The sequence below is a fragment of the Poecilia reticulata genome, chromosome 4 (genome assembly GCF_904066995.2).
Source record: "Poecilia reticulata chromosome 4, P_reticulata-male-v2, whole genome shotgun sequence".
Taxonomy (NCBI): domain Eukaryota; kingdom Metazoa; phylum Chordata; class Actinopteri; order Cyprinodontiformes; family Poeciliidae; genus Poecilia; species Poecilia reticulata.
The window spans coordinates 20,121,726-20,136,718 of NC_088833.1; the positions used below are offsets into that span (position 1 = coordinate 20,121,726).

The 14,993-nt window shown below is 42.2% G+C and overlaps 2 protein-coding genes across 5 annotated transcripts; both read right to left on the reverse strand.

Annotated features, from left to right (window-relative positions):
• Positions 1–230: 230 nt before the first annotated feature.
• On the reverse strand, positions 231–10,014 carry zfyve9b (zinc finger, FYVE domain containing 9b). 2 transcript variants are annotated; one of them, XM_008407040.3, is made up of 16 exons: positions 9,858–10,014; positions 7,234–8,012; positions 7,035–7,134; positions 6,753–6,955; positions 5,896–6,007; positions 5,226–5,348; positions 4,942–5,097; positions 4,611–4,835; positions 4,442–4,524; positions 4,201–4,305; positions 3,965–4,115; positions 3,526–3,606; positions 3,112–3,274; positions 2,831–2,936; positions 2,569–2,748; positions 231–893 (listed from the first exon to the last, which is right to left on the reverse strand). In XM_008407040.3, the coding sequence occupies exons 1-16, from the start codon at positions 9,919–9,921 to the stop codon at positions 732–734; spliced, it is 2,793 nt and encodes a 930-aa protein (XP_008405262.1). In that variant the 5' UTR covers positions 9,922–10,014; the 3' UTR covers positions 231–731. The 2 variants fall into 2 exon arrangements, with proteins under 2 accessions (XP_008405262.1, XP_008405264.1); XM_008407042.3 differs by lacking the exons at positions 231–893; positions 2,569–2,748 and having other exon boundaries at positions 3,112–3,257.
• Positions 10,015–10,318: 304 nt separating this feature from the next.
• Positions 10,319–14,974, reverse strand: btf3l4 (basic transcription factor 3-like 4). Of its 3 annotated transcripts, none has more exons than XM_008407043.3 (6): positions 14,844–14,974; positions 14,433–14,494; positions 13,210–13,323; positions 12,897–13,098; positions 11,909–11,968; positions 10,319–10,613 (listed from the first exon to the last, which is right to left on the reverse strand). In XM_008407043.3, the coding sequence occupies exons 2-6, from the start codon at positions 14,484–14,486 to the stop codon at positions 10,567–10,569; spliced, it is 477 nt and encodes a 158-aa protein (XP_008405265.1). In that variant the 5' UTR covers positions 14,487–14,494; positions 14,844–14,974; the 3' UTR covers positions 10,319–10,566. The 3 variants fall into 3 exon arrangements, with proteins under 3 accessions (XP_008405265.1, XP_008405266.1, XP_081462575.1); XM_008407044.3 differs by lacking the exon at positions 14,844–14,974 and adding an exon at positions 14,716–14,820; XM_081606449.1 differs by lacking the exon at positions 14,844–14,974 and adding an exon at positions 14,666–14,687.
• Positions 14,975–14,993: the final 19 nt, after the last annotated feature.

Consider the following 14,993-nt stretch of genomic DNA (forward strand, 5'->3'; position numbering starts at 1 on the left):
CCTTCACCTCTGAAAATCTGAACTATTAAACTCTTCAATCTGGAAATACCTTTCTTAGCTTTTCAAAAGGCAAATGCTTACATTTCACATAACATGTTCAAAAACACTAACTTTAGTTTTTTTTTAATGTATACATAACTTTAGGTTATCAAAGAATAAGAACATTTCCATCTGAAATTCACTTTCTTGTATAAAGTTAGAGAGTTGGCCAAAATGTAAGAGGAGTTGCAAACAGTCAACGTTCCAGGTTTAATTTCAAGCAGACGTTACTCTTTGGGAATAGTTCATTAAAACCCAAGCAGTAAGAAAACATTCTTTAAGCATTCATTCAGTGTGTGTAAAATTGCTACATATCTTCTACATGAAATTTCTTACAGTCATTATTTTAAGGTCATGGGGGTTAAATTCAGCTCCCACTTTGAAGGTCTTCTCCATAAGAAGGCCTAGCATAGACAGAAGGTCAAAATCATAAGCAAATGAGGTCCAACTACAGTGCAGCAGTTGCACTTTGTTCCAATGGTCCATCATGCAGGGGTTTTTTTGTAAGCAGGTGGAGCTAGATGAAGCTAAGAATCAGACCACTTCACTCTTGTGATAAATAGCTGAAACGGCTGCTGGCTCTGGATGTGATCCAGGTTGGGTCTTTTGGTGGAAATCAATGTTCATGATGGAGAGCAAGATGGAGCTGTGGTCTGAGTTAGAAGATGAATCATTAGGAGCGCAGGCGTGCTTTAGGTGATGTCCTCCAGGATGTAAAAGATGAGCTCCATCACTAAAGGCTGTTCGCCTCTCTTGTGGCCCCTGCTGTGGATGACTGGGATCAACACGCTATCCAGGGCATTGAGGTACTGAGCTGGGAGAGGCTGCCCATTGCTCCCAGCCACAAATCCCACCTGGAATTACAAAACAAGCTGCTGATTAATTTTAGTGCAGTCACACAAAGGAGATTGTGCAAGAAACCTGGCGATTAGCAATATGTGAGTGAAAGGTTGCGTGCTTTCTTCCCTTCAACTCTACCCAGGGTGAAAATAAATGTAACTGAAACATTTGTGTACATTTATATTGATCTAAAATGATCAAAGTTAGTAGAAACTTTTAATTATTAATCCATTACTTCTTGCTTCCGTAAATGTGGTGCAATAAAGAGGGTCAACATTGCTTTTAGCTGCTGGGCTCCTAACTGGTAGAAGATCTATATTTATCTAACCATCTCATAGAGTGAGCAGGATAGAGAAAATGTGGCACAAATATATATATTATAAAGTTACATCTTGGTCACCATGATCATTTTAGGCCATCTATATGCCAAAAAACGTAAACATGAGGCGAAAGCTCATATTTGCTACTTAGAGCACATGTGGGGTTAGCAGACTCCTCCCTTGACACGCCTCCTTTTAAATACGGCAGTAGATGTAAATGAGCCCTGCATGTGTGTTTCTTCTGGCTGCACAGTGAAAAATCATAAATTCTCGCAGGAAGAAAAGAAAAGAAAATTGTATGCAAGTTGAAGACTCAAAGAGTAAGGCGTAAAAATACAGACTCAACAACTTTTAATATTCCGTGTGTAAAATGCGACATGCCTTAGTGATTACATTATTGGCACACGCTATTATTGAAAATGTGTGTCGAAGAAACCATAAGACTGTGAGATTTTAAACTTATCTATGCGTTCATTCAAAAGTGCCAGAAGCAGAGATATTCAAGGGTTTGAAATAATGCCCGTAACCTTTGTATGTAGAAATAACTGACCCCACAAACTTGTATCATTTGCCATAGTCCTCTACATTTGCCTCAGTCCTCTCACGCACAAGGGTTAAACAGGAAGCCACTCTATCATTTACAAGAAATTATGCTGACAAGTTGATGTCTTCATGGCCGCCTTCCTAATTCATTTGAAACCTGCTGTTATGTAATGCTGTCGGCATGTTTCTTTTAAAAATACCAGGAAGACTTTATGAGAGCGCAAGTTCTCATAAAGTCTCTGAAATACAAGTTCTCTGAAATACAATGTGTTAAATAAAAAACATTCAACATGATATTCATCTACAGCCAGATCAACACAGATTTGATTAATCAGTGAATCACAACTCATTTATGGATATTTCAAACACCAGCTGTCAATCCTAGAGAAAACCTGTGGGGTTAGCAAAATACAAGAGCATAAGACAGGATTCTGGCATTATAGAAAAGAGGACTGGTTGTGAAGCATTACTGAAGATTATGTTTAATATTACTATTTAATGGCAGCAGGGACACCAACAGCAATTTGGAATTTTTCCTGACAAACATTTCTTTGTGAGTGATTCTTCACTAAAACTGGTTTGGAAATTAAAAATTGTTAGTTTTTTTATTATTATTTTTAATTGAGGTTATGTCACTGCAACGAAATTTACTTGAGGGTTTTTTTGAACTCTTCACCAGGTGTGCCAGCATGCTTGTCCACATCTGTATTAAGCTACAGATCTTAACAGAAAAGCAGATGTCAGAACATAAAAATCTTCTAAGGTTAACAGTAGGCAACAACATCGGAGGCATTTTCCAAAGGTGCCACACTCATTAGTTTCTGACCTCGTGAGAGTCAAAAGTGACCCGCAGCCCCAGTTTAGCCATGCCGTCCTCCTTCAGCAGCTTCAGGTGTGGACACAGGGCCAGGCAAAATGCCCGGGCAATGCGCTCCGTGAGTCGGCTCTGTTCGGCGGAGTCAGTCACTCCTCTCTTGGGATTGTGTCCTCTCACCAGGAAGAACACCTGGACAGCAGAGGGTTTTATACATGCAAAAGAGACTTTGTGATTCAGATACAACATGCACATGTTGTGTTTTAATGTGTACTTCTGTCCAGCGGATGATCTTCCCGTTTTCTTTGTGTTCTGACTTTTGGAACATCTTTGTACTGCTGATGGACTCCATGGATTTTCCATCGATGGGGCTTATGACCCTGCAGAGCAAAACGATTTCTTAAGCCAGAACATATAGGAGCTATTTATCTGGACATTGAAGACCTGGACTGTTGATGCAAGTAATGAAACATCTTAATTAGTTTTTTGACTCTATTTTGACTTGTATTGTTCTGTAGGACTGAGCTCAGCTTCAAACAGGTGAAAAGCACCAACCCCCTATTCACAGTGCACTTCTCCTCCACCCACTGTAAACAAACAAGCTCCCGGCTCTCTGGTTGGTCGAGCCGCCCGCATGTGACGGTGTAGTCTTTCATCTCCCGGAGCGACCGGCGGATCTCCACCATGGTCTCCACGGTGACCTGCACCATAAGCCCATCTAAGGAGAAGGGGACAGCAATACAAGAAAAACACACAAACAGACACAAGTGGGGACACACAGCCACACATGCATCAACAGGCAGCGACACACTCCTGATAGCCTGTTAAGTTGTCCACACACAAACACACACACAAAGAGCGTCGTATTCTGAATAACCCTAGTTTAGAGGTAAAGTGTTGGATTAGAAATGTCCTGAGAGCAGGTCAAATGTTTTGTGCTTCCCCTTCTTATATCACTAGGTATCGTACCCTCCACGATGCTGGACTTGGCCAGGCAACCCGCCAAGGCTTTCAAGGCGCTGCTGAATATAAAAAAGCACGATCCAGTAACTAGAAAGAGAAAAAGACAGAAACAAAGAAAAGAGCAAAAGTTTAAGTCATGCTACAATCAAACATTTTGCGCCCTCTGGTGTTACGGATCTGAAACTGCAGCCACATTTCTTTAAAAGTAAAATACTGACTTTAAGTTTCTGTATGTGAATGTAATCAAAAAAGAACTAATGTTACAGAGTGTATAATTTTAGTGCTGCAACGATAAAAAAAGAGAATAATCATTCTGGTCCGATTTCAACAACACTTAATAATTCCCATAGCAGTTATACCTCATCGATTGGGTTAGACATTTAGGGTAAAAACAGTGTTCATACTGTCTTGATAATGTTACTTTGGTTTCTCAATGATCTGTTACCTTTGCGAGGCTGGTTGTGGATGCTGATAGCTTGGGTTTGGTACTGGCCGTCGTCAGTTTGCACACAGATGAGGTGGGAATCTGCTGTCTCATTGAAGGATGCCCCTATTGCCAGCACATGTTCATTGGACTTGTTTATGGCCTTCATTAACTGAGAAAAGGGAACAGAAAAAGCCCACAATAACAATCAAGATGCAGATATGTATGCATTTCCTTTTGAGGCTCGGTCTTTATACCTCATTATACCCGGTAGTCGGTATGTTTATGAGAGTCTTCTGAGCCTCTAGATCCACAGTGAGCCCCGGTACTAATGGTAGGCTGTAGCGGTAATTCCTAAAGTCCTGAAAAACAGGAAACATAAAGAGGTCTGTGTCTGTGATGGGAAGTTTGGCAGAAGTTAGGACAGCAAACTTCCCCCTGATGCTGGTAAATCCGGTGTTGAAAGAAGTGAAAGTCATTGCAACATGCTATACTCACGACTAACAGTCTCATTATGGTGTGACCTATTTCCCCAAAGAGGGGCTTCCTGAACCGCACGCTGTACAGAGGACAGGGATAAACTGGACAAACAGAAATAAACGTGAACGACTCAGGAGGAAACTTGACACGTTACAGCTGGATGATGTCACAGAGTGGCATTGCTCACATCTATACTCTGCCCCCAGTCTCAGCATGAGGCGCAGGGGAAAGGCTTTAGCCCACGGCACCTCTGCTCTGTGGACCAGCAGGCCGAAGAGGTAGGGCTGATTGGGCAGAGGTAGACCTTGAAGCGACTGAAGGGTGGAGCAAACGTACATGAAGCCTGCATGATCCTCGCTGCCTAGGAATCGGCTGCCAAACAGGAAGAGCGACAGGTGCCTTACAACCTTCCCTACAGAAACGAAGAACTGCAGGTCAGCCGAGTCATTGTGACAAGGCATATACCTCGAGGCGAAAGCCATGTTCGCTATTCAGAATGACTGGTCTAATCGTCCTACCAGTCACGGTGTCCCTGTAAAGTTGGAGGAAGTGACTGAAAATATCTTTGGGGAAACTTTTCTCCTCAGGCAGACACTGAAGGAGCACTACCACCTCCACCTGGCCCACAGCATGCATCCCCTTCGTCGTCACACACCAGCACTTCCTGTTGACATCTAACACACATTTAACATCGTTGAGTTTTAGGATTATAGCTTCTAAGGCAGATTCATCTATGCAAATTACATTTTATTGGGGAAGGGGGGTCCAAAATGGAGAAAGAAAAAGGAAATCAAATACATACAGTTGACAAGTTTGACCATAGCAAGTAGGTTTGCATTGAGGACAAACACCAGTGGCTTCGGCCGGCCGCTTTCCAGCTCCTGAATGAGTAGCATCTCGGAGGGCTTCTCCTCCACGGTGTAATCTGAGTGAGGGGGGAAAAAAAAGTCACATGACTGTAATCTCATCCCCTGCAAACTAATAATCCAAAATTCTTCCTGATTTATTTTATTCCCCTGATCAGTTCAGGCCACACTTTTGAAGAATGATGATGTAATAAAATTTCTTAACAAAAAAAAAATAGATGGAAAGGGGTTAATGCACACCTAACGGGGCAGATGGATAAAATGCCCCCGCCACCCAAAGTATTTGTTAGTATGACAGACTGACGCCAGCAGAAGGTAATTTGAAAATTAAATTACAAGCACGTCCTGTCAGATCCGCTTAAAAGTTTCACGACGTTCTGCAGCTGCTGACTTAACTTTTCTACTTTTTCTGTCATTACTTTTTTAATCTTCCCTTTGTTAGCAAGACAGACATACAGCTGAACATTGAGCTCCACATTTTCACCTGGTGCTGTTCTCCCTGCTTTGCATAGGGCTCGTATTTTATTTCCTCTGTTTGCTCTCACTGCAGGGCGCAGCAATAAAAGAACCAGAGGCAGAAGAAAAAAAGAGCTGCTGAAACTTCACCTCCTTTGACTCCAGTAGAGGTGAGGATGGGCGGGAGGCCGTCTAAGGGGATGAGGTTGGCGGAGCTGCTCACTAAGGCTGTGGGGCCCCAGCCATGAGGACCACATGCCTCCTAAAAGTCACATTAAAAAAGATAAGCAATTTATGAAGCATTTACACCGTAAAAAAAACAAAAAAAAAACTAGAGGTAGGAACGGCAAAGCTTTTCGTCATGCAAAATCAGCTTTGTCAGATTTTCTAATTGTATAACAATAAACTTATGTTTTTCTTTTTTTGTGTTACAGATCACAAGTAGTGTCTATTTGTGAAGAAGGATAATGGAGAATGCTTTTATTTATTTATTTTTTCATAATGGAAAATATAAAATATCATATGTGTTTGTTCTGAGCCCTTTACTTTGATAGCCCTAAATAAAATACGCAGCTAAATAAGAAAATAAAGTTGTCTGATTTAGTGTCAGTAAAAATATAGCTATTCTGTTGGAGAATATTATTGAATATGAAGCCTAAAGTCACACTAGTTGAGATAAAACTGTTGAGAAGTTTAGAGAAAGGTTATCAAAATAAACTATTATGATTTCAGCATTTTACACAGCAAACTATTCAACAAAATGAGGAGCCTGGCATTAATCAAGAAAGAAGCAAATAGGCCATTGCTAGCTGTGGAGGAGTTGCAGAGATCCACAGCTCAGGTGGGAGGAAGATCTTAAAAAGTAAAATCATTTCACAACTATATACTCATTTAAGTCGGTGTACGACATCAAATCCCAGTGAAATAAGCTGACGTTTGTGTTCGCAACATTAGGTTCTTTTTAGACCTGTGTGTATCTGGGTATATTTTTCATCTTTTAAACCTACATTAATTGTTGTCCTGTGTGGTTTTAAGGTTCTCCTGATCTGCGGTGAACCAGCAGGACTTCTAGCAGGCTCGCCCAACTCCCGCCTCATCAGGGGTGAGAAGGTGAGTCCTCTCACTGGTGTGGCTGGAGCAGACTCAGACTGCTGACCAGTGAGGATTTCATCTGCAAACCACACCCTCCTTTTCCCTCTCGGAGGAGTCCCTGAAGAAGAAATTGGCAGTGCATTTCCATTTTTTTTTTAAATACACGTAGTAAACACCTACAGTAGCATTTTACTTACTCTTGACGAGTTCTGAATGGCAGGATACGCAAACCCTCCCTTCCTTGCCATCCAGATGTGTTAGTCTAAATTTCAGATTGGAGCAGAGCGCGCAAAACACCTGCCAACATGCACACGTTCGTTTCACACTGTGTTTCACTTCACACTTTGTTATCACATAGGAGATGTTCAAGTTTTGAGTAAATCAAACTGCCCTCACCTTGCCACAGGCACGGCAGTGGTGCCTCCTCTTGGTAAATGTAAACTTTGTCCCACACTTCATGCAGACCTGAGCTTCAGCATCAGGAACCCACACCGGCGCCACCTCCCCCAGGACGTCACCCTGATCCTCAGGCAGAACTCCAGACGGGCTCATCTGGGAGTCATTATCAGGATCCGTCGGAGGATCAGCATTCTTCCCCTTTGCTTCGTCCTCTCCGGCTCCCTGGGTCTTGCCTCCGCTCGTCTCGGCTCCTCCTTTAGATTTGACCTTCCTGAACTCCCGAGTCCTAGTGCACGGATTCTCGTGCGAAGAAGCGGAAGATGCTGCAGCTTCATCTAAGCTGGAAAAATGCTCTGCCTGCTCCAACCCGCTTTCTTCCCTTTCCTTCTCCTCAATCACAGACTCCTCTTTGGACGGGAGAACTTGAGACTGAACGTCTTCCACCTGATCCTCCTCTTCCGGCCAGGCGGCCTCGGCGGGGCTCAAAACCAGGGTGCTGGAAGGGTCGTCGTCGCCCCATGTGGAGATGGTGGTCACGGTGCAGCTGCCTTCCTCCAGCTGGGACTGTGACGCTGCTTTGGTTGGACGCTCCAGGGGTTTTTGCCCACATTGCCTTCTGACTGTCGCGTCCGAGGAGGATTTGGAGGGAGAAAGTGGTCGGAGTTGACTGGAGCTCAGTCCAGGCTTGGTCATTTCACCATCTTTGAGGACCAGTAGGCAGGGTCTGTTCATCCACTGCTGCTTGGAGTCCTGAAGAGATGGGTTGTCTCCTTCATCTGTTCAGACAAAAGTGGGGACAGACATGTCTTTGTCTCTGACTGTGCATACTCTTTGAACCTTTTCACGTTTTTTTTCCACATTGTAACACCAACTTTTATTATGTATTATTATTATATTATATATTTTATATATTATATATAATTATATATTATTATGTATTATCTTTGGACTATGATTGATAGATCAACAAAATGTAGTGAAATATTGTGAAGTTTATTGGAGAAAATTGTTGCAGAAAACATTTTTATTTTTTCTAAATGAAAATTTGAATATCGTGGAGCGATCTCCACCAATAAAGCTGATTCTTGTCACGTAGGTTCAAGGGACATGCTGAAATTCAGGAAAAACAAGAAGCAGCATAGTAATGTTCTCAAAGTGAAGTTCAACTTGGTCTTCAATCTATAGGGTTACAAGAAGCTGATATTTTGCGATGTTACTTTAATCTTTTCAGATGATATTTTTTCCTTATGTTATCTGAGCAAAATACTTAAACATGATACCGGTATCCTAGTGCTTCACTGTTGGCTCAATTTTTTCAGGCTTGCGAGTTTTTATGCATAACTCAAAGTTAGTTTCTTTGTTCCTTGACACATTTACAAAATAAACCTGGATTTTAAATGTTGATTTTGGTCTAAAGGTCTCGTCTCCTCCAGGTAGCATTTCATGCCGGAGCAAGTCTCGTTTCTCTTACTTGATTCAGCCAACATCTTCATCACTTGCTTTTCTTTTGGTGAGGTTAGAACGCACACATTTTTGTATTTAAAAAAAACCATCTAGCTCTGAGATACAAAATGTTTGCCGTTCCAAAACGGCACGATAGCCATTTCCACATAATTGTTTGAACAAATGAACGAAGCAGTGAACCTTTAGGCATCTGGAAACTCTATCTGGAATTGTGACTTGTGGAGTCACAAATCTCTTCTTGATATCTTGTCTGATTTCTTTTGGTTTTCCCACTGTGTCATGCAAGTAAGCTATAGTGTTTGGAAAAAAAAATACTTGCTTCTACTTAACTCAACCTACCAAAGTCATGACATCTTCATCATTATCTAGGCTCTCCCAAATGTTTGAAGGCTGACGTTGAAGTAAAAATAAAAATAGAGGGAAAAAAAGATTGTCCTTTCATGCAACGCATGTAAATATCTGGTTTTAACTGTATATGCAAACCAGAGATACAAGCTCCTCCTTCTCTCTACCTTGATTCATTAATTTTGTAACCTGCAGCCGCAGCCAATCACTGATTAGATCTCATAATGGCTCGTTGAACCGCAAATATTGACGCATGAGAGGAAGTCAAGCAGACTGCAGCTCTAGTCAACCCATAGGATTAACAAAATGTTTGGCGACACACTTGCAAATTGATTTCTGTTTGATGTTGGAGCTCGTCCACCTAATTAAATGACTAATCCTGCAGTTCAAACTGCATTGCAGCTTTAATGAAAGAAACGGGCCGGGTGGTGTCGCTCCTGCTGCGGACAGAGAGGCATCCGTGTAAAAAGACGAAAGCGGCCGCAGCATCCCGCTCCTCGCGTCGCGCGCTCTTTATCGGGACAGTGACGCATTCGGCACACACGTGCAAAAGAGCCTTCATCCTGCCACGCGGTAATCGAGCCCCGGCCACCCGGCCGGCAATGCGACATCCTCTTGGTTACATCACATCCAGCCGGACGGGTCATGTGTGCGGACACAAACACGCATGTTTGAAATGATGCGGTCAAGGAGCTCGGCCAATGCTGTGTCAGCGGTTTTTTTTTTTTAAATCATCATCCTCCTGCAACGCGGCATCATAGAAACTGGATCAGCCTGCTTAAATGTAAGCGTACATGCACGCAGCCCCTTACCCTCCGTTACTTCTCCTAGAAGGCTTTCATTCTCGTCATCCCGGGGAGAGAAGAACTTCAGCATCTTATCCCGTTACATCTGAAGTGCAGGGAAAGCAGCCGTGGCTTGCCCAAGAGCAGAGAATGAGATGATTCCTCCCCCCTGTCTTGTAGCGCCCCCCCCCCACACCTCCCCTCTCTCATGGAGATCTCTCCCCCCTCCCGGGTGTCTCTCTGCAGCTCTTTGAAGAAATCCAAGAGGTGTGCAGAAACGTCCCTCCCCAGTTTGCTGTCCACACAGCCCGCAGGACAGTGTGCGAGCCAAGATAACAGTGCATAGATGCCAGCCTTATGCACAATCTGTCAGGCTGATTCAGCAAGTCAGCATAAGCACAAAAGCACAAAACCTCTGAGGGGGCAAAAAAAAAGGTTAATAACGTTTCTGCATTCACCACGGCACTATGTAAAAAAATAATTTAAAAAAATGTTTGTCACATTTATTTTGCCATAAACAAAATGAAACAGTTTTAAGACCTTCTGTGTATAACGTGTAATCTTCACGATGACTAATAATAAAGTGGTGAGATTTAAGCCAGGTTTTTCCACACGCCAGCCTGACTGTAAAGTAGAAAAGTCTCTGGGATTGTAGATGACATGTGAAATGCCTGGGCGACAAACGCAGAGAGACGTTTCTGCTTCTTCTCAGTCCAAGAGGTCATCAATGTCTGCGCTAGTTTGCCTCGTCCTTTGAAGCTTCGTCGAAGTTCTCCACCAGATCTGCGACACAGGAGCAGATACGCTGTTATTTACGCAGCTTCAATGCTTTGCAGTGGCATTCATACCATTTCAACACGTTCGCATTTTTTCCACAAACTTCCAAGATATTAAGTTTGTGATATTTTGAAGATACACAGGAGGACACAAGAAGAAAAAAACAGAGAAAGGAGGACATGAGGAAGGGAGGAAAGCGAGGAGAAAAACAAAAATGAGATCACTGAGGATGAAGTAAAACACAGATGAAGGAACAGAGAAGACAAAGAGGAGACATTTAAAAAAAAAACGTCAGTCAGATTGCTAATGTCAGATGTAAGCTTAACTCACATCTTACTGACATTTTATATTTGTTTCTAGAGGCACATCCTGTCTGTAACGTTGGTTTCGGGGGACTGTACAAGCTGAACGTGAACAGAGTCTGCTGGGAGTTTGTTGAGTCCGGCGACACCTGAGGAAGTACATCTAGTTCTTTTATTCAGAGAAGTCTTCTGTGAGGCGGAAATGTTTTTAGTGTTTTAGTGTGGCTGACAGACACTGTGGTTTTTCACAGACGGACAGATAAGCTCACATACGGTAGATGAATTGCATGGATGGCTAAAACATTTTATTGATTTCTAAGCCTACAGCTACAATTTATCATTTAAAAGTATAGGTGCTGTGCATTTATGAGTGGAACGAGAGGGCAATGCTGGAGTTACAACTAGTTTCAAGAGTTTTTCTGCGATCCAGCATGGTTTATGGTAAACTGCTAACAACACGTCATGATCTTTATGGCCGTCTATTCTATAAAGATCAAATTTGTGGAATTACAATTAGTTGTCTTTGCTAAAGATTCTTTCACTTAAGCTGTAGGCCTCTGCAGCTCCTCCAGAGTTGCTACAGGTTTTAGGGTACTTCTGTAAGTAATGAACTCCTGGCCAGGCCTTTCAGTTTAGGTCGACGGACGTGTCTGAGTAGGTGTCTGGAGTTGCGCCGTACTCTTTCCATTCCCAGACGATAGATTGAACAGGTCTCAGTGAGGCGATCAAAGCTTGGGATGTTGTTTTATAACCCAACTCGGCACCAACTTTCTCCCCGAGCCGTCCGCTGTGATCCTCGGTCTTCACGACGCTGTTTGTTCTCTAATATTCTCTAACAAACCTCAGAGGTCACAACAGGACACTTGGATTTATACTGTGATTAAATTACACAATGTCAGCACTATACACTGGAGTTACTCTATTAGATTTAGCAAGCGCGACCGAATTTTCGTTGCTTACAGCGTCTCTAAACAGCTGTGACATTTACAAAGAACATACCTGGAACCTCATCATCCTCTTCCTCAATGTCTTCTGGTTTTGGAGGTTTGCCATCGAGAGCTGAGAGAGAAGAAAGATCCAAAACATAAACCAATTATGTTTGCATAATTTAAAACTAACATTTCCCTTGTGGTAAATCAAATACCAGGAGGGTTTATTTTAATAACCTGTTGTTACCGAGTCTCTAAAGGTTTAAATAAAAGATGAAATGATTTCATACTATTTAATAATCTCCAATTGCCATTGATGGACAGCATATATATCCTAAGATGCTAAAGCTCACAGAAAATATCGGGGAAAAGAGAGAAAGAACTCAGGGACATGTGGGTGACTCATAACGGACATTATTATTGCAGTATTCAGCAACAGTACTCCAATTACACACTTCCATTTTTATCGCACAGCTCTCCATTTTGTGTACAAAACAGACTGGAGATCTTAGTTTCAGAACAAGATGTAATCATTGTGAACATGAGAACAAGCTTAATGACTGGATGCATATCAGTGGCATAAAAGATATGTACAGAGATAATGATTCCAGGAATAAAGTTAAAGCTTAATGAGTTCTTACTTTTCAGTCTGTCACTATATACTTATAGTCTGTAGTTACTAGATGAGTTACTAGATGGTCTCATGTAGTAACTTGCTGAGGCAGATCACTTTTTCCAATAAACAGACGAGTCCATATGTTGATATTCGACTTAATGAGCAAGTTATGTATTCATTAGCTGAAATTGGACAAAGATCCCCTTAAACTGCAGCACTCACCATCTTGTCTCTATTGAGATGGAGGTTCTTTCAAAGTTTTTTGGTCAAATTATTCCTCCCAGAATTAGGAAATCAAGCAATCTAATCCGGTAACATATTTGTGCTACTTTATTCCTCTTCTTAGGATGACAAAATATCCACAATACAACATTTTAGGAAGCTACTTATTTCTCCACACCAACAGCTACGGACACGAATCCTTCGCTCGACCTGCACCCACCTTGCCGGGGGAAGTGTTCAGCCAGCTTCCGCAGGCTGCTGAGGCTGTCCGCTCCCAGCTGACTGAGGATGCTGGGAAGCATCTCTGTGAGCTGCTTGGTCTCGGCGTGGCCCGTGATGGCGAACGTGTTGGCGGACAGAGACGCCTGGACCTTCGGGTTGTTAAAGTGGATCACAGTCCCGTCGTCCTTGATCATGTTCACCTGGAGCGGAGAAAGAGCGGATTAAGTCCAAGCATTTTTGGCGTGCTGCGAAGTAAGGGAAGTTGCCTGGGTTATTATGAAACGTAGAAGCGCTCAATTTCGTGTTTGTACCTCCTCGATCCCAGCTATGTTGTTGACAACCAACTTCTTCAGTGAACTCTGGAGCTTTTTGTCATCTGCCGTTGCGGTTCTGTGCACCACCTTCTTCTTCCTGCGCGCTGAGCCCTGAAACCAAAACACAAAAATAAAAGCTCTTCAGTGATAAAGCCACTTGCAAAAGTGCAGAGATATGGAAAAAGTGGGTAAACATATGAATAATGAATTGACTACTGTAACAGTTTTTGTTTGGCACGACAAAACAAAACCTGATTTTAATTCATTAATCTGAGTCTAAAACCTTTAATATTTCAATATGCTTAATCAATTTCAGAGAGAGTAATGTGCTGAAGCAAATGATTCAACACTGGTCAATCAATCATCTGAAAATGGGAAGAGTATGGTACAATTACAAACCTACCCAGATATGATTTTCCACCTAAAATACTGATTGACTGCTCTAAGCAGAGATGCAGCCAAGAGACCCTAGTGACTCTAGGGGAGTAGGAGAGATTCATAGCTAAAGTGGGAGAATATGTTGTCGGAAACACCATAAGCTATGTAATCTACCACTCTGGGTGTTGTAAAAAATTAAAAGAAGGAAGTCATAGTGAAATGAAAGCCATAAAAAGTTGCATTGCAGTGTGAACAAGTGGGCAAAGGGACTTGAAGTCTATAAAGTGGATATTCTGGAGTGGTCCAGTCAAAGTCCACACCTTGATCCCCTAGAGAATTTGTGACTTGAAAGGGGGATGTTCACAACCTATCCCCACAACCGGACAGAGCTTCAACAGTTTAGCAAGAAAAATGCAGGATCCAGACTGAGACCCATCCACACAGACTCCATGCTGTGATTGCAACCAAAGGTGCATCTGTCAATTATTGACATGAATGGGGTGAATATTTATGTCCTTATTGTGTTTTATTTAATCCTCATTATTTTGTAGGAATTAGTTTTCCTTTAACATTCAAGAGAGGGGAGGGGTATATTTTATTTATTTTGTGTAAAAAAATAAATAAAAAAATCTACATTTTGTTTATTGTGATTGATTTGTAAAAACAATAAAAGAGTAAAGCATTACATGGAGTGAATACTTTTATAGGCTCCGTATTTCTGCATCTTGACAGTCTGAACCATTTTTTCTCTCCTTCTTTCTTTCTTAGTCCTCATTGCTTTTTTGTAACACGTTTTTAAGATACCATTGTTGCCAAAGACCAGACTGAATTGGACAGCTCACCTTTCCTCCTATCCGCACCTGGGCTTGAAGCTTTGCCAGTTTCTCTTGATTCATGCTGTCACCTGCCAGGAAACCACACAATGACATCAGCAGCATAAAAAAGAAAAAAAAGAAAAAAAAAGAACTACTGATATGGCATAACAGCTGCTTTTATTAGCTTCAACATTAGCTAGCTGTGCCTTTAAGGAACACCGTGCAGAAATAAAACAGATCTATAAAAAGAGCACACATGCTTTAAATTGGAAGCCAGCTGATGCGATCAGATGTGAATTGGTCAGCCTGCCTGTCCAACAGCTGCACACATGAACCGATAACAAACAGCGCAGCCGTCCTCTCCTCCGCCCTCTTCTCTGTCCAGAAAACAACGACCTCACAGTCCGCTCACACAAACAAGCTGTAATCTGAACAAACCTGCAGAAATCTCCCCAGATGTTTGCAGCAGAGAAGCATACAGCGGCGTCTTTCTGTTCTTCTTCGTTTCCGACCAGTAATAGACTTGAGATCGGGATTATGCTGACACCTCGTGGACGTTTAGCATATTACAAAAACAAAGCAATTGCT

Excerpts from the sequence above, each read along its gene's own strand:
- zfyve9b (XM_008407040.3), bottom strand. The coding sequence starts at position 9,921 with ATGCTGAAGTTCTTCTCTCCCCGGGATGACGAGAATGAAAGCCTTCTA. Across the intron at positions 7,135-7,233 it reads ACTGCCGTGCCTGTGGCAAG|GTGTTTTGCGCGCTCTGCTC; the intron begins GTGAGGGCAGTT and ends GCATGTTGGCAG. Across the intron at positions 5,098-5,225 it reads TATGGTCAAACTTGTCAACT|ATGTCAACAGGAAGTGCTGG; the intron begins GTATGTATTTGA and ends AATGTGTGTTAG.
- btf3l4 (XM_008407043.3), bottom strand. The coding sequence starts at position 14,486 with ATGAATCAAGAGAAACTGGCAAAGCTTCAAGCCCAGGTGCGGATAGGA. Across the intron at positions 13,324-14,432 it reads AGGTGCGGATAGGAGGAAAG|GGCTCAGCGCGCAGGAAGAA; the intron begins GTGAGCTGTCCA and ends TTTTGGTTTCAG. Across the intron at positions 10,614-11,908 it reads AGAGGATGATGAGGTTCCAG|ATCTGGTGGAGAACTTCGAC; the intron begins GTATGTTCTTTG and ends CCTGTGTCGCAG.